Genomic DNA, 15440 nt, shown 5'->3' with positions numbered 1-15440 from the left:
AAAGGTAGGTCTACTTTTCAGTTCTCAGGATTAAACATCAGTTTAAACCATAAAACAAAACATGCACAAAAATAAATATATTAATTCGTTAATAATATATATTAGTACATGTTGTGATTAATGAAATGTGTTTTCGAACTAAAAGTACAAAACAAATTAAATATATCTACATTAATAACTATAGAGAAAAAAGATAAACATTTGCCTATTTTGTTGCTGCTGCACTAGGTTATGTAATATGCTACCAGGAGCATCAATAGGAGGGGAAGGGTGATACTCCCTTGCTCTGTCAAAATTACTCGTTGGTGTGATTAAAGTAAGTGCTACAACAAATATTATATAAGAGGATATTAGCGAAATAGTATTTCTACATTTTCTTTCTAGGTTTATATACAGTGAGTGATTCGTACGATAACCGGTACGTAAGGCACAAAGCTCAGATAATGTGTGCTAACGATTTTTTCTTTCTACTACAAAACATGCAAGGGACGTACACTTGTTTTTAGCACAATAACAAACAGAGAATTAGTTTGACAATTATTTTGAAGGAAACACAAAGACAGGTATACAAATACGATTATTTTCAAACCACACAAGTCAAATGTATGTTGAATTATCGCTTCCTAATTGAGCATATTTCAATTTCATACATACATGATCTTCTAACATTTCTGCGAACTGCGGTTTTTAAATTCAAGACATGAAACATGACTTACATTGAATATTGCTTGTCCTCTCTGCAACCCAAAAGACTGGCATTGTCTGGACAAATGTTGCCCTAAAAGTGCAGATGAAAGAAAGAAAACAAACCATCTCATGTGAAAATATAAAACTTTCAACCGTCATCTCCATTAAGAAGTAAATGAAGGGTGTCAATAATTTTCCATACTATCTTACTTATATTCTTAAAGTGAAAATGTCCATCTTCATCAAATAAATTTAGCATTTGAAGATGCCATGAACATGATCATAAATACATTAATGACTCAAATAATAGATCTCAATACACTAATACACTGTACTTCACTGACACCTCCAAACCTACTACTCCACCCCTCCTCCAAACCGACGAAATCTTGGATATGAAGTGATTCCATGTTTTGTTCGGTCTGTTGTCGGTTTGGTGTCGGCCTCATTGGTGTAAATGGCGTAACACCGACCTCAAAACTTCAACAGTGGACCGAATATCGCATTGAACAAGGGCATAACTACTTTCGAAAAAGCAGCATTAGGAAATTCCAATGGCCTCGTACGTCATATTTAGAAGTGTGCGAACATGACACGGATATATTAGTTACGTAATCGCAACATGAGTTCTACGGGGCATGACAAAGGGTAATGAAATTGCCCTTAAGTTGATTTTTCGAAAGTCTTTGAGCTAGCATTGCATTGTAGACCTACTTACGTCATATAGATATCATCTCCGTTGACATCAGGAGGTGTCCATCTAAATTGAAAAGCAGCCGGTTTGTCAGCATTACTAGTATGCGTAACAGCCGAATTAGCACCGCTACACGCCAGCGTTTGAAAACCCGTGGTGCCCAATAATGACCATGTACCGATGATTTGATCGGTGCCAGTGCGACGAGCTTGCAACAGAATACCCTTCAAAGCTAGGGAGCCGGTGTTCGTCGAAATCGTGACTGAAAAGAAAAAAACATACAGATCCAGTTATTTTATTTAAGCTGATTTTTTTTTTTTAATTTTCAGTTTAGTGAAGCAGTCAATACAATTCATTTCGAAACACATAGCTGGGACTAATGCAGCATGATGATGACTAATACAGTGTGTCCCACAAAAAGGGAAGCCGGCGGAAACTTTTTGTTACGGTTAGCTCATTCATTTGTTTTCGCATGAGGTGTCATATAAAGAGAAATATACGGATCCCCACGTGATGTTTTTCTTTTTCTATTTAGAAGATTACGTTTAACACTCTAAAAATCACTCAAACTTGCAATTTGTGGGTGCAAATGAAATGTTGGTTGTACCAATACCATTGTTTTAAATCAACCATCTTGAACTATAAATGATAAGTAATACATCTTAAGAAAGAAGAGAAACAGAGCTTTTCATACATATATATCTTATCAAGTAAATCATTAATTATAATATAAAACATTCTGCCATAATTTTGTTCTGTGACACACTGTAGTCCCAGGTCTTGCACTAGGTTAGTGTCTCTGAACGATGGAGGATCACCATTGTGGATATTGCGTAAAAAAAAGAAAAAAAGTTTAAGAATGACTTTTGCTATATGTAAAGGTAAAGCTTTGGTAATAATATGATAACAAGGTCCTCAGAAGAAGAACAATACTGATGAGGCTACCCTGGGTAAACGAGACGTATTATTATTATAGTATTATTATTAAAATAAGATAATTTGTAAGCTTTCCCTCCGATCTTGTTTCCATGTGGAATGTTAACCTTTATAGTTATATGGCATATACCGATAGAATGATTATTCTTCAGGCGCTCTCATTTTTTTTCTCGAATAAAACCAGAGAATTTGTACAATCCTAGACTAAAGTTTGACATCACAGGCTTCTTTATATTCCCATGTACCATTATTTGGTTTCAAGTGGTTTTGTTGTTTAATGGTGATTTCTGCTTGATTTATTCAATAGATTTGTTATGATCTTTCGATGATTGGAAACCTCAGAACTCATTATTATTCTCTTCTCCAACACAATCAAACTTTTAGAATAACGTCTTTGTTAGGTCATAGAGCACGGCTCAATGACTGCTCAAATCGTAACCACAAAAACGTCTAGACATTGTTTTCTTCACAACGCTATTTGATGACCATTACTAACTTCATTTGTCATTGAAAGAGAGAATACAGATTTAAAATGGGGAGTCTCCTTCTAGGTAACCTAACCGTCATCTGAGTACACAGTGAAGTTAATGTCGCACTTCACTTTTCATATAGAAACGTTTATATTTACAGTTAACAACTAAATTATTCATACCCTTACCAATTTAGTTTTGTAGTTGTTCAAGTATGTGAAAAATTGATTTGTCTCGATTCATGTTTCTTGGGAATATAGCATATTAAAGCGGCCCTGAGTGGTTCCAGTCAATGTTTCATTTCATAGTAAGGAAAAACACAAAAAGCAGATTTACAAGGTGTATAAATACGTCTGTAGATGACTGTACATATCATAAAGACGTATATCACGAATTGACTCTCTGCATGTGTACCGTTGTGCAGATATGTTTGTTAACAGTCCGTGTTTGGTTAGGTCGGGAAGCACGGCTCAATGACTTCTCCAATCATCATCACAAAAGTATTATTTGCTTTCCATTACGAGCTATGGAAATCTAGGTGGTTGTATTTCTGTATGAAAGACATTAATTCGTGGTACGCCACGAAGCGTGTAAAATCATCCCGTTCACATAGACGCAATTCAAATGACAATATTTGGTGTGGTGTGTGCGTGATACTGAAGAAGATCGACGAAGAAATTGAATAGCTTCGGAAATATGCTTTCCCCATAAAGAAGACTACCGTGGGAATTATGTATGATACAGATGCTAGAAAATGCGTCAGTGTGACCGACCATTAACTGATACTGCACAAATAAGTTGCTATTGTTATTTCTGAGTACGTCTTTCGCGGAAAAACAATTTCAAAGTGGTTAAAAGTAGTTCTTCCACCTTATTAAATTTTCGCTATGATGGGATGTAGGTCAGTATTTTAGGCCCATGCCAACTTGCCAATTTAGTATTGTCACATGAGTTGTTTATTCCCACAATATATTTTGAATGTGAACGGTCTACAGCAGGCTAGGTGAGGTTTCTCGATCATATGTGAAAGGATTCGAATATACAATCATTGGTGTAAGTCACATCTACATGCATTAAAGTTATAGACCAGTTTTGGAAATGCCCCCCTCTGAAAAAACGAAATGGAAGCTCTTATTACGAATCATATGAAAAAATATGTTTTGACTTATACGTGATGATACAAATTTTGCTGGGAAACCGCCTACTAATTGATATATTTGGTACATTATCATATTGATCTGGCCTGGGTAGATATCGCGTAGTCCCGTATACATCTTTCTGTGTACAGTGTTTGTAACTTTACCAAGACTGGGCCAATTTTTTTTATCACGTTAATGATTCAAGAACCCTGCAGTACACACCTATACTTATATGCTAGATGATTAACCTTTTCTGATCGATTCCACAATGTTTATTTCACAATGCAATCGCATGACCATACCTGGTCTATTCCTTTAAGTTAAATACATCAAAAATGTGCGGCATTACCAAAGCTTCATGCTTGATGTTTACACATTAGATGTAGTTGGGTTATTTTGCATTTATATAAGTATTAGAACAGGTTTTCAGACGACGTGATGAATTTCAAAGAAACAAATTAAACAAAAATGCATTAATAATACTGGATATGAATGATGTAGACTTTACATTAGACGCGATTCAGAAATCGAATATGATCAGATCAGTAAACAAAATAATATCCTCTCATATATTTGATAATATATCATTGTGCAGAATAAATTCCAAAGGTGCCTCGAATTTTACAGAGCTGTGAATACAAATCTTCCTCAGTGTCCATTGACCTTAGAGGAGGGGCCCATAAATTGTCCAAATCAGTTAGTGTAATGCTCATACCCTTTAACGTATAAAAATTAATTGGAAAAATATTATTAACTAATCTTAAAGACAAAGTTGAGTTCTGGTCATGCGATTACATTGTAAAAGAACATTGAGGAATCGCTCAGAAAAGGTTGCCATATAAGTATTTACCATATAAGTATTTGTGTGTATTGCAAGGTTCTGGAATCATCAAAATGATATGAGATTTGGCCCAGTCTTGGTAAAGTCATGCTTTTCAGGGAACATGTTTTATCTAATGTTCTTCCACACGTGCATAATACAATGATAACGCTCACAAATTATGTTTCACCTCTTCCCAAAAATCAACCTTCTCTTTAAGTAAAGGTTATTTACGATGTTTAATTGAAGTGAGTGGGTCAGCCTGGTGCTGAAAATGACTTGTTTGTATACCTCTTCTTTTAAATTATTGATAAACTACACAATAATATACATTTCTGTTTGATAAAGATCATCAATTGGAAAAGCAGAGAGAAAAATGAAAGACTGAATTCATGAGCTTAATTATATGATTTCATGCTTCTTGTTCTTTCTGTCTACATTCAAACGGCAGACGACTATACAGCAGTTAATTGAAGATGAAATGATCCGAAAATATCTCAGAAATTCATTAACTTTCCCAACGATATTATTTATAACTAAATGATTTGATTGACGAATTGATTGCTATTATCGGTAAAAAGAAAAGCTCAAGAATATTTTAAACAGTTTCAACAGAATATGACGCCACAAAATGTGAAATTAAATACGAACCAAACAAAAAGAAGAAGACAAAACAAATTCTGTTTTTCTTTTAGAGTATTTAACATGAACTAAAGTAATATCATCATCAATGTATACTGTTTAAAACGTTTATGGCACTGTTTTTTTTTTAACTATGACCAAATAGCTTAATGACCCTTTGACAGCCTGAAACTTTACAAAGATAAAGAATTAGAAATCAGTTGCAACTTTTTCTTGTAGCATGGACCTAGGTTAACCTCCCATAGCTTAACGAAAAAAAATCAGCTTTGCTTTATGTGCATGAGGTATCCATGAACAGCCAATTGTTTACGGAATTTTGTAACAAAATTGACATACCTTTTTTTGGTTGGGGCCGAAAAAAATATATACCCACAAGCAATATGTTTTTTTTTCTATTGATGATTAATGAGAATGGGTGGATCTTAAAGAAAGTTAACAGTAATCTGAATTAACTCCTGTATTTTGATAGAACAGTGCAATTGAAAATGGTGTTTCGGACGTTACATTTTCCGTAAACAATGTAGGCCCTCATTTAACCCACTAGAACAATCATTTAATGAGATTGTTTATGGTTTGAATAAGCTTATTAGTTACTCCAAGTCATTAAATTAAAAGAAAATATAATTTAATTGTAGTAGCGCTTATATTATAAATATATTCAAAATTTGAAAAAGTTGTCTCATTTTCCGTAAACAATTTTGTAACGTCCGAAACAACTTTCAATTTGAAGTAGCAGAAAATATATGAACTGCAGGACCTATCTTTCGTAACATTTTTTAAACATTTCATGGCGGCTACCCACCAAAAAAAAGAAATTTGCAATACATCATTACAGTACAATTGTATAGTTAAAACCAATTTTCCGTTAACAGTTGTAACGTCCGAAACAAATGTAACGTCCGAAACAAAAAATACCAAATAAATGATGATAATCCATATTTGAGGGTATCTGGAGTGAATAAATCATTATGAAATAAGTTATTATAAGTCTTAACACAAGTCAAAACACAAATCAGGTCTTTCAAATCCAATAATTTTGTGTAAACTCAAGAAGGGTGTTTCGGACGTTACACTATTTGATTGTTAACACATAGTTTGCAAATTTTAACTAATTTTCTATCATATGGGCAAGTTACGATTTCACAATGCACACTCCTGTTAAAAACACTCTTTTGATAATTTCATTTAGATCTAAATATAAAAATATGAAGAAATATGATGCAAAAAGTCAAATTTTCCGTAAAATATCTAAATTTTCTGCAAAATTGACTTATAAAACATAAATATTGAAGCCACACTTTGTGGTGCAAGGCATTCCTGGCTGCTTTAGTATATCCTTATTTGTAATTTATCAGAAACAATCTCAATAAAAGTGACTCATAAAAATTATTCAGCCATTTCAACAGCACTTTCTGTTATGCTGTAGCACGTTTCGGATGTTACATTAAACTGTTAACAGACATTTTCATACTTTAACTAGTTCAAATGAGGGGCAAAGATGGATGTGAGAATAGCAAATTTCAATTTTTCAACCTCTCCTCTTGCTATTTACATTGCTGTGTGTTTGCAAATCGTCACGTTTTCATTTTTACAGACGTTGTTCAAATTATGTCATATAACCAAAGATTATATGGTCAATCTAAACTATTTGGTAGGTTACAAAAGCTCAAAATCATGCACTTAAGCAATACCCAGTGCACATGTACATGACACGGGTATGATACAGGTATATAAAGTTGATAAAATCAAGTAAATTAAAATGTTTTTCTAATTTTTTTTGGGAAATATGGATTTTCATTTAAAGATACCTTTTAAAAAGGGCACTCAGTACACGTAACTAATCTGTGTAGAAAGTACATACATGTATAAAAGAAAAGGGCATTACCAGTAATACCTTATTTAATGATCCTAAACATATACATGTAGTATCTTCCTCAAATGTATGCATACATACAAAATGTATAAGCTAGTGTAGGGATTTATTTTGAACTTCTGAAACTCCCCTTCATATCCATGATTCATCCCTTTTATATTTATAGGTCATCCCTCATTCACATTCACCCTTTTCATCCACCATCCTTTCATCTGTCTATCTCTCTCTCTCTCATTGGTTTCGATGTTCACCTGATGCAGTCAAGCTTATGTAGTATAATTTACATACACTATGAATATTCAATATATACCCTTTGTTTATGTTTGAATATTCAAGAATACTTTGTGATGTTGATGTATACTTGTATGGGACTATATGAATATTTATTGATTTATTCTACTTTGCATGGAATGTATGTGGAATGCTACATATAATGCTGTAATGCTTTTACACATTAAAACCTGGTCAGTTAGCTAGTAGTTATCAATCCTACAACATGTCTGCTGGGCTGCCTCTGTGTTAAGAGTGCTAGGAAGTATCTGTTAGAACCGCAACCTTACACTAGTGTGAAATATAAATGGGCTGTCCGTTTTTTTTTTTTTCCTCTACAAAATGTCAAAGTTGGGGGTGCGGCGCTGCGGCCTTATCGCCGGCAAATACGGTACATGTTTAACCTACACTGTATATTGTTTGTCACCTGTAATTTAGGCACAGCAAGAGTTAAGATCTATCAACCAACCAACCAACCGACCAACCAACCAACCGACCAACCAACCAATCCATCCATTCATCAATCGGTCATCAATTAAATAAATAAATAAATACCTATTTAAGAGCATTAAAACATATTGTCGTTTGAAACAGCCTCCTAATACAAATAGTGGTAAAGGATGATTGTTACTACAGTAGTATTATAACCTAAAACATACACAATTTTAAAATACATCAAAAATGTCTCATTCTCGAGATGTACATACATTAGGATTCACTTATTTCTTATTGCCGTACTTACATGACTGGGGGTACTTTTTTATAGTTTTATTTTTTTAAAGATTTGTCAATGTTTCAGTGCTTACATACATATATGTGTTAGTGATATTATTGAATGACACACTATATAGTTGAAGGCAAAGAACATTAGCAAGCTGATTAAACATCTATATTGTAGAGTTTGTAGAAATTGATGATCTCATTGAAATGTTGACATCGTGTAACATCCGAAACAAACCATAGTATACATTTCACACTGTTGTTCATAACATGCAATAAAGAGTATGTTTCTAAGTGAATTTTCTAAGGAGTTTTGATGACTACAATTGCTATTAGCTTCATATTTCACTCTGTTAGATCACATAAGCATTTTTAACTACCGGTACACGTTCTTGAAAAGAATAATATACCTTACATAAATTGAGTGGTCGATGAAGACAAATTTGGTATACATGTATGTGCTAAACTAATTAAAACTGCACAATTTTTTTCCATAAATGTTACAGAAGTATTTTTCTGCAAACAATTAATGTAACTGAGGTCAATAATACCTAAAGAAAAGCAATTAACTCGAATAAAGTTATAATGTTAACAGTGTGTAACGTCCGAAACATCAGTGGTGTGCCATATGAAAATTATTAGGCAATGCACTGGTTCCCAATTTTTTTTGCATGTATTTACCTTATATAATCAGTTGTTATAATAAAATAAGTTTGACCTAAGAAAAAAGCATTTTGCCTATTAAAATAAAAACTTGTTATTGTCAAGACCCTAATTTAGAGCTATTTTTCACTTTCAAGGGATACAAAATCTGTATTTTTCAAGATAGAAACCCAACAATTTGCATGAATAATCTCTGAAACATATTCTTAAAGACCCAACATATTTAAAGGTGTAGTTAATAGCAAATGAGTTTTATATCATAGTTATTAGATATGCTATAGTTCACAATAAAATTGTAAAAACTCAAAGTATTCATATCTGGTGAGTAAATAAGGAGATAGATTAAGGTCCAGAATTTGCATTTCTCAAAAATATGATTAGTCCTGATCCTAAAAATACAAGTTTGAAGTGAGTAAACATAATTTCATTTTGGACCCATTTGTGGACACATTTGGTATAAGTTAAAAAAAAACAGTGCCTATGTTAGTAAAGTCATTGCACTAAGACTGCCCTATACGGACACATGCATTACAAAACTTAACATTTGAAGGCCGGCTGTAGTGGTTCAGCCAGAAGGGATTATACTACCCAGCGAGGCCAGCGAGGTCACTGTGACATGTGGCTATCTCATTAACTCAGCTCTCAATTAACATAAGAAAAAAGGATCATTTGGACCAACAGGCACCGATTGGGGAAGTTTTCTATATGGAGGGAGCAGGTAGCTACAAGTAGTACAGTGTGGCTTTAAAATATCATACTGCGATAAAAATATGAGACAAATCATAGTCGAAAACATCGAGGGCATATCAGGAAATAACAACGCCTTTGTAAAGAATTTTTTTCTAGGTGACCTTTAGTTTTCAGTACGTGACGGCATGTCAGATGACTCTTCCTTTTGTGTCTTTTGCAAACTACTGTAATGTCTATTTTAAGAATATTTGCATTATGTTTTATACTTTAGTAGGTGTGTCATATTTATATGTTGACAGTAAATACACCTTACGTGGTATGTCTATAAGACCTAAAAGTGCAAAAACTTGGATATTTCCTGTATTACACTGCTAATAAACGGAACTGTTCATACCCCCTTGTAAATTAGACGTTTTTGTGTGTTTCGTAACTCAAGAATAAAAGGTGGGCTGGTTAGGGCCTTTGTTGAATACATTTAGATGTAAGCTTTGATATGCCACATTCCCCAGAGACATCATAAGGAAAATCTATTTCACATACTTGAACAATTATAAAACTTGGTAAGGATATGATGATTAAGTTGGTAACTGATTGTCATCTAGCCTGGGGTTTTCGTACAAATCTATTAAATATCAAGCTTTAAAAAGAATTAATGTTGATTTACACATTTGTAGTTACCTTCTTATTTTTTAAAGATTTTTAGTTAATAGAGCTTATGAATGAATTAGCGATAGGCATAATAAGTACAGTGTCCCTTACCTCTTTTAAAATGATGGGTGTTAATACTTATTCGACCGACATAGAACAATATCCCTTCCAAGTAAGAACAAATTTACTCAATAATATAATATCAATAATACTATCATTATTCTCTTCATTTGATCCTCTCAGCTGTACTTCTCTTAAGATACCAATATATTTCGTTGTATTTTTCTGTTTAAATACTAAATATAGCTCGAATATAAATATTTATCATTTTTAATTTCATTAAAAACTATCACAAGAACCTATCAATATCCGCCATACGTATTACGTCTAAATGGAGCCATAAACCCGTTATTACTGTAGAAAATGATAATGAAGAATGCCCTTGGCTCCATACGGCCAGCAATACCGTATTCTATTATTATCGTCATTGTGTTTGTGAGATATTCCTTTGGTCATTTTGACAATTCTTCGTTTCATCACAATGTTCATCCCAAATTCGTAAATAGATCAACCGATTTACTTGCTGCTCTAATTCCTCTTATTTTCCACTCAACGCATCGCAAAATCACCTCTTCTTTCTTACTGACCATAGGATTGAGAGCACGCGCACACATCCTATTTCTGTCGGTTATATTGCGTATTTTGTGTCAAACCATAGGTCCATGGTCAACCTCATTTCTGATTTATCTTGCCACATTTCCCAATTAAATGTTCGTATTATCTTAAAGTAATGTTGTATGTTGATGATCACCTACTCCCTTTCTTCTCTCTTTTCCTCAGCACTCTTTCTCTCTCTCTCTCTCTCTCTCTCTCTCTCTTTCCCTCTCTACATCTCTGTCCCTCTTTACATCACACCCTCTCTATCTCTATATCAACCCATCTCTTTCTCTTTCTCTCTCTTTCCCTCTCTCTCTCTCTTTCCCCATCTATCCCTCTTTCCCTCTCTACATCACACCATCTATATCTATCTGTCAATCCATCTCTTTCCCTGTCTCTCTCTCTCTCTTTCTTTCCACCTGCCTCCCTTTCGCGGTCTTCACGTAGATCAATCTGTATTAATTTGAGTCTTCACCTACACACCTAAAATGGTACTACTAATTTTAATGGTAGATTACATGTGCTCCTAAATATTATACTCATGAATAATTAACAAAAATATTGCAGACTGTATTATAATGATGCTATATAGTGTATTTTCATAATGTAAACACTTTTGTAAATCTATTGTACAATCCATTACCCGGGCTGCGATTCATATTTTTGACAACGGAACCATTGCTATTATTATTATTACGCACTATATCATAGGTCAATTTATGGAGCTCCAAATAGTTCCTTCCCATAGAGATTGTATGTCAGAGAGAACTATTGGAGCTCCGTCAATTGACCTGTGATCGCGTTTGTGGGCGCGTGTCACAACTATCTTTCTCAATACGCTATGCAGCTGACAGGCCATACCTAGCCTCCCTCTATTTACAGTTTTTACCTTTCTCATCTTCTGAGAATAGTTTCTTGAAGGTTTCTTTCCCCTTGATACTATCTTTAACAAATCTTATTTTTGCATCGTAATACAAATGTCACACTTTGTTCGGTCCATCCATAAGGCCTATTTTCTATTTTCCTTTTTTTAAAATTAATTATTCTTTTACAAAATATATCAATTTACAAATTCAGTAGGAATGGATACATCATCTCCGTACTTTTATTTCTCCTTATTCTCCATGCTAGAAATGTAAAGAAAGAATACATACATGTATGTTTATTAAAATGGCTTTTACAAAAAGAAATCGATCAAATGTCTAAATATGTTCCCTCTCATTATCAGAAGTAAATGTCTAGTTTTTCCCATTCTCATTTTCCTTCCCAGTAGCATGCAAATAAGTTTTCATACTGAGTCAAATGTTTATGATTGCAAAGACCTTAGAAATCAACATAATAAAACTTTAAAAGCCTTGTCATTCACCTATAAAGTACCATAGCGTGACGTCATACTGGCCAAGTTGGCAATAATCCTAGTTTCAAACAATTTTGTTCTAAAAAATGGCGTGGTGACCACACCAGAGCCAGTACACTGAATTTGCCCTGCTCCAGCCAGTTGCTTGAATGGTTTCACGGTGAACCTCATGCGCAGGTTTTGTTTTTTTAAAAACTGTAACTTGGACGACAACAGAATATGACCAATGACAAAGCACGTTGATACTCTATTGAAATGTGCTAACATTGCAATAACATATTACGTAATCAGAACATGGTGTCTATGGGATATACAATGAGATATTGATATTGTCCTTGAGTTGATTTCTCGAAAGTCTTTGCGATCGTGTTATTGTTTTTCTCAGTGTTCCCAACATAAAATGGCTTTCCGGGTTTTCATGTTCGTGAATTTGCAATGTCTACCGTAATCATGATTGTTCCATTTTCAGAAGGACGTAAATATGAATTTCAATTTCAACTTCAATATTCATCCTATCCTACAGAGGAAGCAACCAAAGTATTTATTATGTTAAGGACATATTAGTTCAACTTCCACGATTGATGCTGAAAAAAAAGTTTCTAATTACACAAGAGTTTCTTTCTCCCCCTCGTCAACTCTCTGATCCTGTAATTTGGGGAATATCCAAGCTATTTCCTCAATAAGTGTCCCATTATTCACCCATACGTTTCTGGGTATTGTGGAGTTCTGTACATTAATTGGCATCAAATTGATGGTCCACTGGTTGTTTACCTACACAAATGTACTTGCTTACTTAGCAGTCCGTTGAAATAAATCATTATAACTTTCATCGTCATCATCATCGTCATCTACACACATGTACGTCGTCGTCATTTGATCTGATCTGAGCTCTAATATGGCATTTAAATCTATGTAATGATCAGATATACAAAACTATCTTAGTGGCCACCTCTCTATAAAGACCACCTGTCTGTAACGGCCATGCATTTTGCATCCCTTGAGAAAGAATTTGGGTAACAGAACATGTTTAGAAAGGCCACCTGTCTACAGTGGCCACTTAACTAATTCGCTTCGGCGGCCTCAATAGACAAGTTTGACTGTACTAAGATTGTCGAAGTGGTCGGCAAAACGTATGGGACAAAGTGGCATGAATTTTTCCTTTAAAGGTATAGACCAGTTTTGGAAACGCCCCCCTCTCAAAAATTAAATGGAAGCTCTTATTACCAATCATGTGAAAGATTATGTTTTTGACTAATACGTGATGATACAAATTTTGCCGGGAAACCGCCTACTAATTGATATATTTTGGAAATTATTATATCGATCCGGCCTGGATAGATATCGCGAATGCACTTCAACATTGAATATTTGGTCATATATTTCTGTTTTTTTTTGTGAATTTTGGTTGAAGTATTGCCATCTTCTGAAGGCAATATTTAAACAATCGATTGATATTGTGCACCCAAAACCCTTGAACCGCAATTTTACCACTTCCGGTCTTTACCTTTAAAGTGACGTGAGTAAAAGAGAACTTACCAGTCATCTGCTGTCCTGGTTGGTAGAATGCAGAACTCACGGTGATGCTGTAGGGACTGACCGACGTCTGAGCACTGAATCCATGATTCGGTGTCATATCACCGCAGGCAGATATAACAGCTCCCGTTGGGTACGCGTTGCTGTTTTGAACCTGACAAAACACGAGAAAGGAAAAGGCCCCGATCATAAATGACAGAAGTGTCATCACGTTTCCCGCCATCTTTGCCGTCTTTCTCTACCCTTCAATATGGGTACACCAGTACACTGAATATTACTTCCTCGTAGACACTAGTATATGTTCGTAATGACTGTTTCCAAAAGTCTTTGAGGAGCTACGCCTGTATAAGGCCTTAAGATATACCCAAGACCAGTTGAATAAATCTATCACAATCGCTATATAAATGTTCCTTGAGTATTCCAAAAATAAATCCAAAAATGGTTTGAAAGAGTCCAGGACCACCAGGAGTGGTTCAAGTTAAGTCTAGAGTTGACTCGCTCACTGCCCAAATCCGGTTTCGCTCTTTCCGTGGCTTTCGCAAATACATGGGTGTACACGCTTTTATGCTTGAGCGAGCATACCAAACAGAACTAAAGCCTTGAGCTGCGGGATGGGCCTGGCACGGATTTCTATTTCCTCACCCCTATTGTATTGTCTGCTCCATATTTTGGGCATTAATCATATTTATTCAGATATAAGCCAACTGTAGACTTATACGGGTGTGCCCGCTTACAAGTACAATTGTCAATGGTACAATACAGTGTCTATAACCAATGAAAACTCGTGGTAGCGTTATGCATTATAAATATGGAATTGAAAGAGACGATAGAGAATGACAAGTCTACAATAAACGAGCAGTTTGATAGGAACCACATTCGTAATGCTAGTTAGTTGAACTATATATGTAATTCAATTTGGAAGCTGAACATAGGTTATTAACATTTTACTTGGAATAACTAATCAAAGTTTTGAACAAGGCAGACTAATTTCATACGATTTTGGGATTGATCAGACGGAATGACATATATCATAAGTCTATATTACTTGTGACTTAACACCCCACATGTCGGAGCAACCTAATACAGGGGCGGATCCAGCCGGCGGCGAAGGAGGGGGATTGGGGGAGCCCAATTTATGAGAAAATAATTGGCGGCGCGTTCCGAACATGGGCGGACAGGAGGAGTCTGAGTGAATGTGACCCCCCCCCTCCGAAGCTGAAGAAAAATTAAACACCGAATCGCATGAATTTTTTCACACTCAATTCGTGCGATTCGGTGTACACTTTTTGCCAGAATATCATTTAAAAACTGACTTTTTCCAGCATAAATGTATAATAAGCCTTGGATTTTTAGGAGTTTCTCCTCTTTGTTTACTTGTTTACAATGTGATGAGTTAACAAACAGTTCGCGTAATTTCGAATGATTAATTTCTGTTTTCTATGACCCTCGGGTATAATGATCTGTCTGGTTGCCATTAGGTAGGTGATGGAAGTGATCTCTGGGCTAGTATCAAAGAGATTCGATCATACACAGTATGTCCTCTGAAGAAGGACTAGAAGGGCAACTAAATTGTGGCCTTTGATATTTCACAGGTATTGCATTGGATGCATTGTGAGAGTTTGTCCGATTTGAACGACGATT

At 34.8% G+C, this 15440-nt stretch overlaps 1 protein-coding gene across 11 annotated transcripts in view; it reads right to left on the bottom strand.

Moving 5' to 3' along the window:
- Positions 1-14309, bottom strand: part of LOC105440969 (fibropellin-1-like) — an 89853-nt gene extending 75544 nt beyond the window's left edge. For all 11 annotated transcript variants that reach the window (XM_030992371.1, XM_030992376.1, XM_030992372.1 and 8 more), the window contains exons 1-3: positions 13803-14309; positions 1406-1643; positions 717-778 (exon numbers count right to left, since the gene is read on the bottom strand). In XM_030992371.1, coding sequence (XP_030848231.1) covers positions 717-778; positions 1406-1643; positions 13803-14022 — 520 coding nt within the window. In that variant the 5' untranslated portion in view covers positions 14023-14309. The remainder of the gene's footprint in view (positions 1-716; positions 779-1405; positions 1644-13802) is intronic.
- Positions 14310-15440: the final 1131 nt, after the last annotated feature.

This window comes from Strongylocentrotus purpuratus, unplaced genomic scaffold (genome assembly GCF_000002235.5).
Source record: "Strongylocentrotus purpuratus isolate Spur 01 unplaced genomic scaffold, Spur_5.0 spur5_scaffold_2, whole genome shotgun sequence".
In the NCBI taxonomy this organism is placed as follows: Eukaryota; Metazoa; Echinodermata; class Echinoidea; order Camarodonta; family Strongylocentrotidae; genus Strongylocentrotus; species Strongylocentrotus purpuratus.
This window is presented reverse-complemented; position numbering and strand designations above follow the sequence as displayed.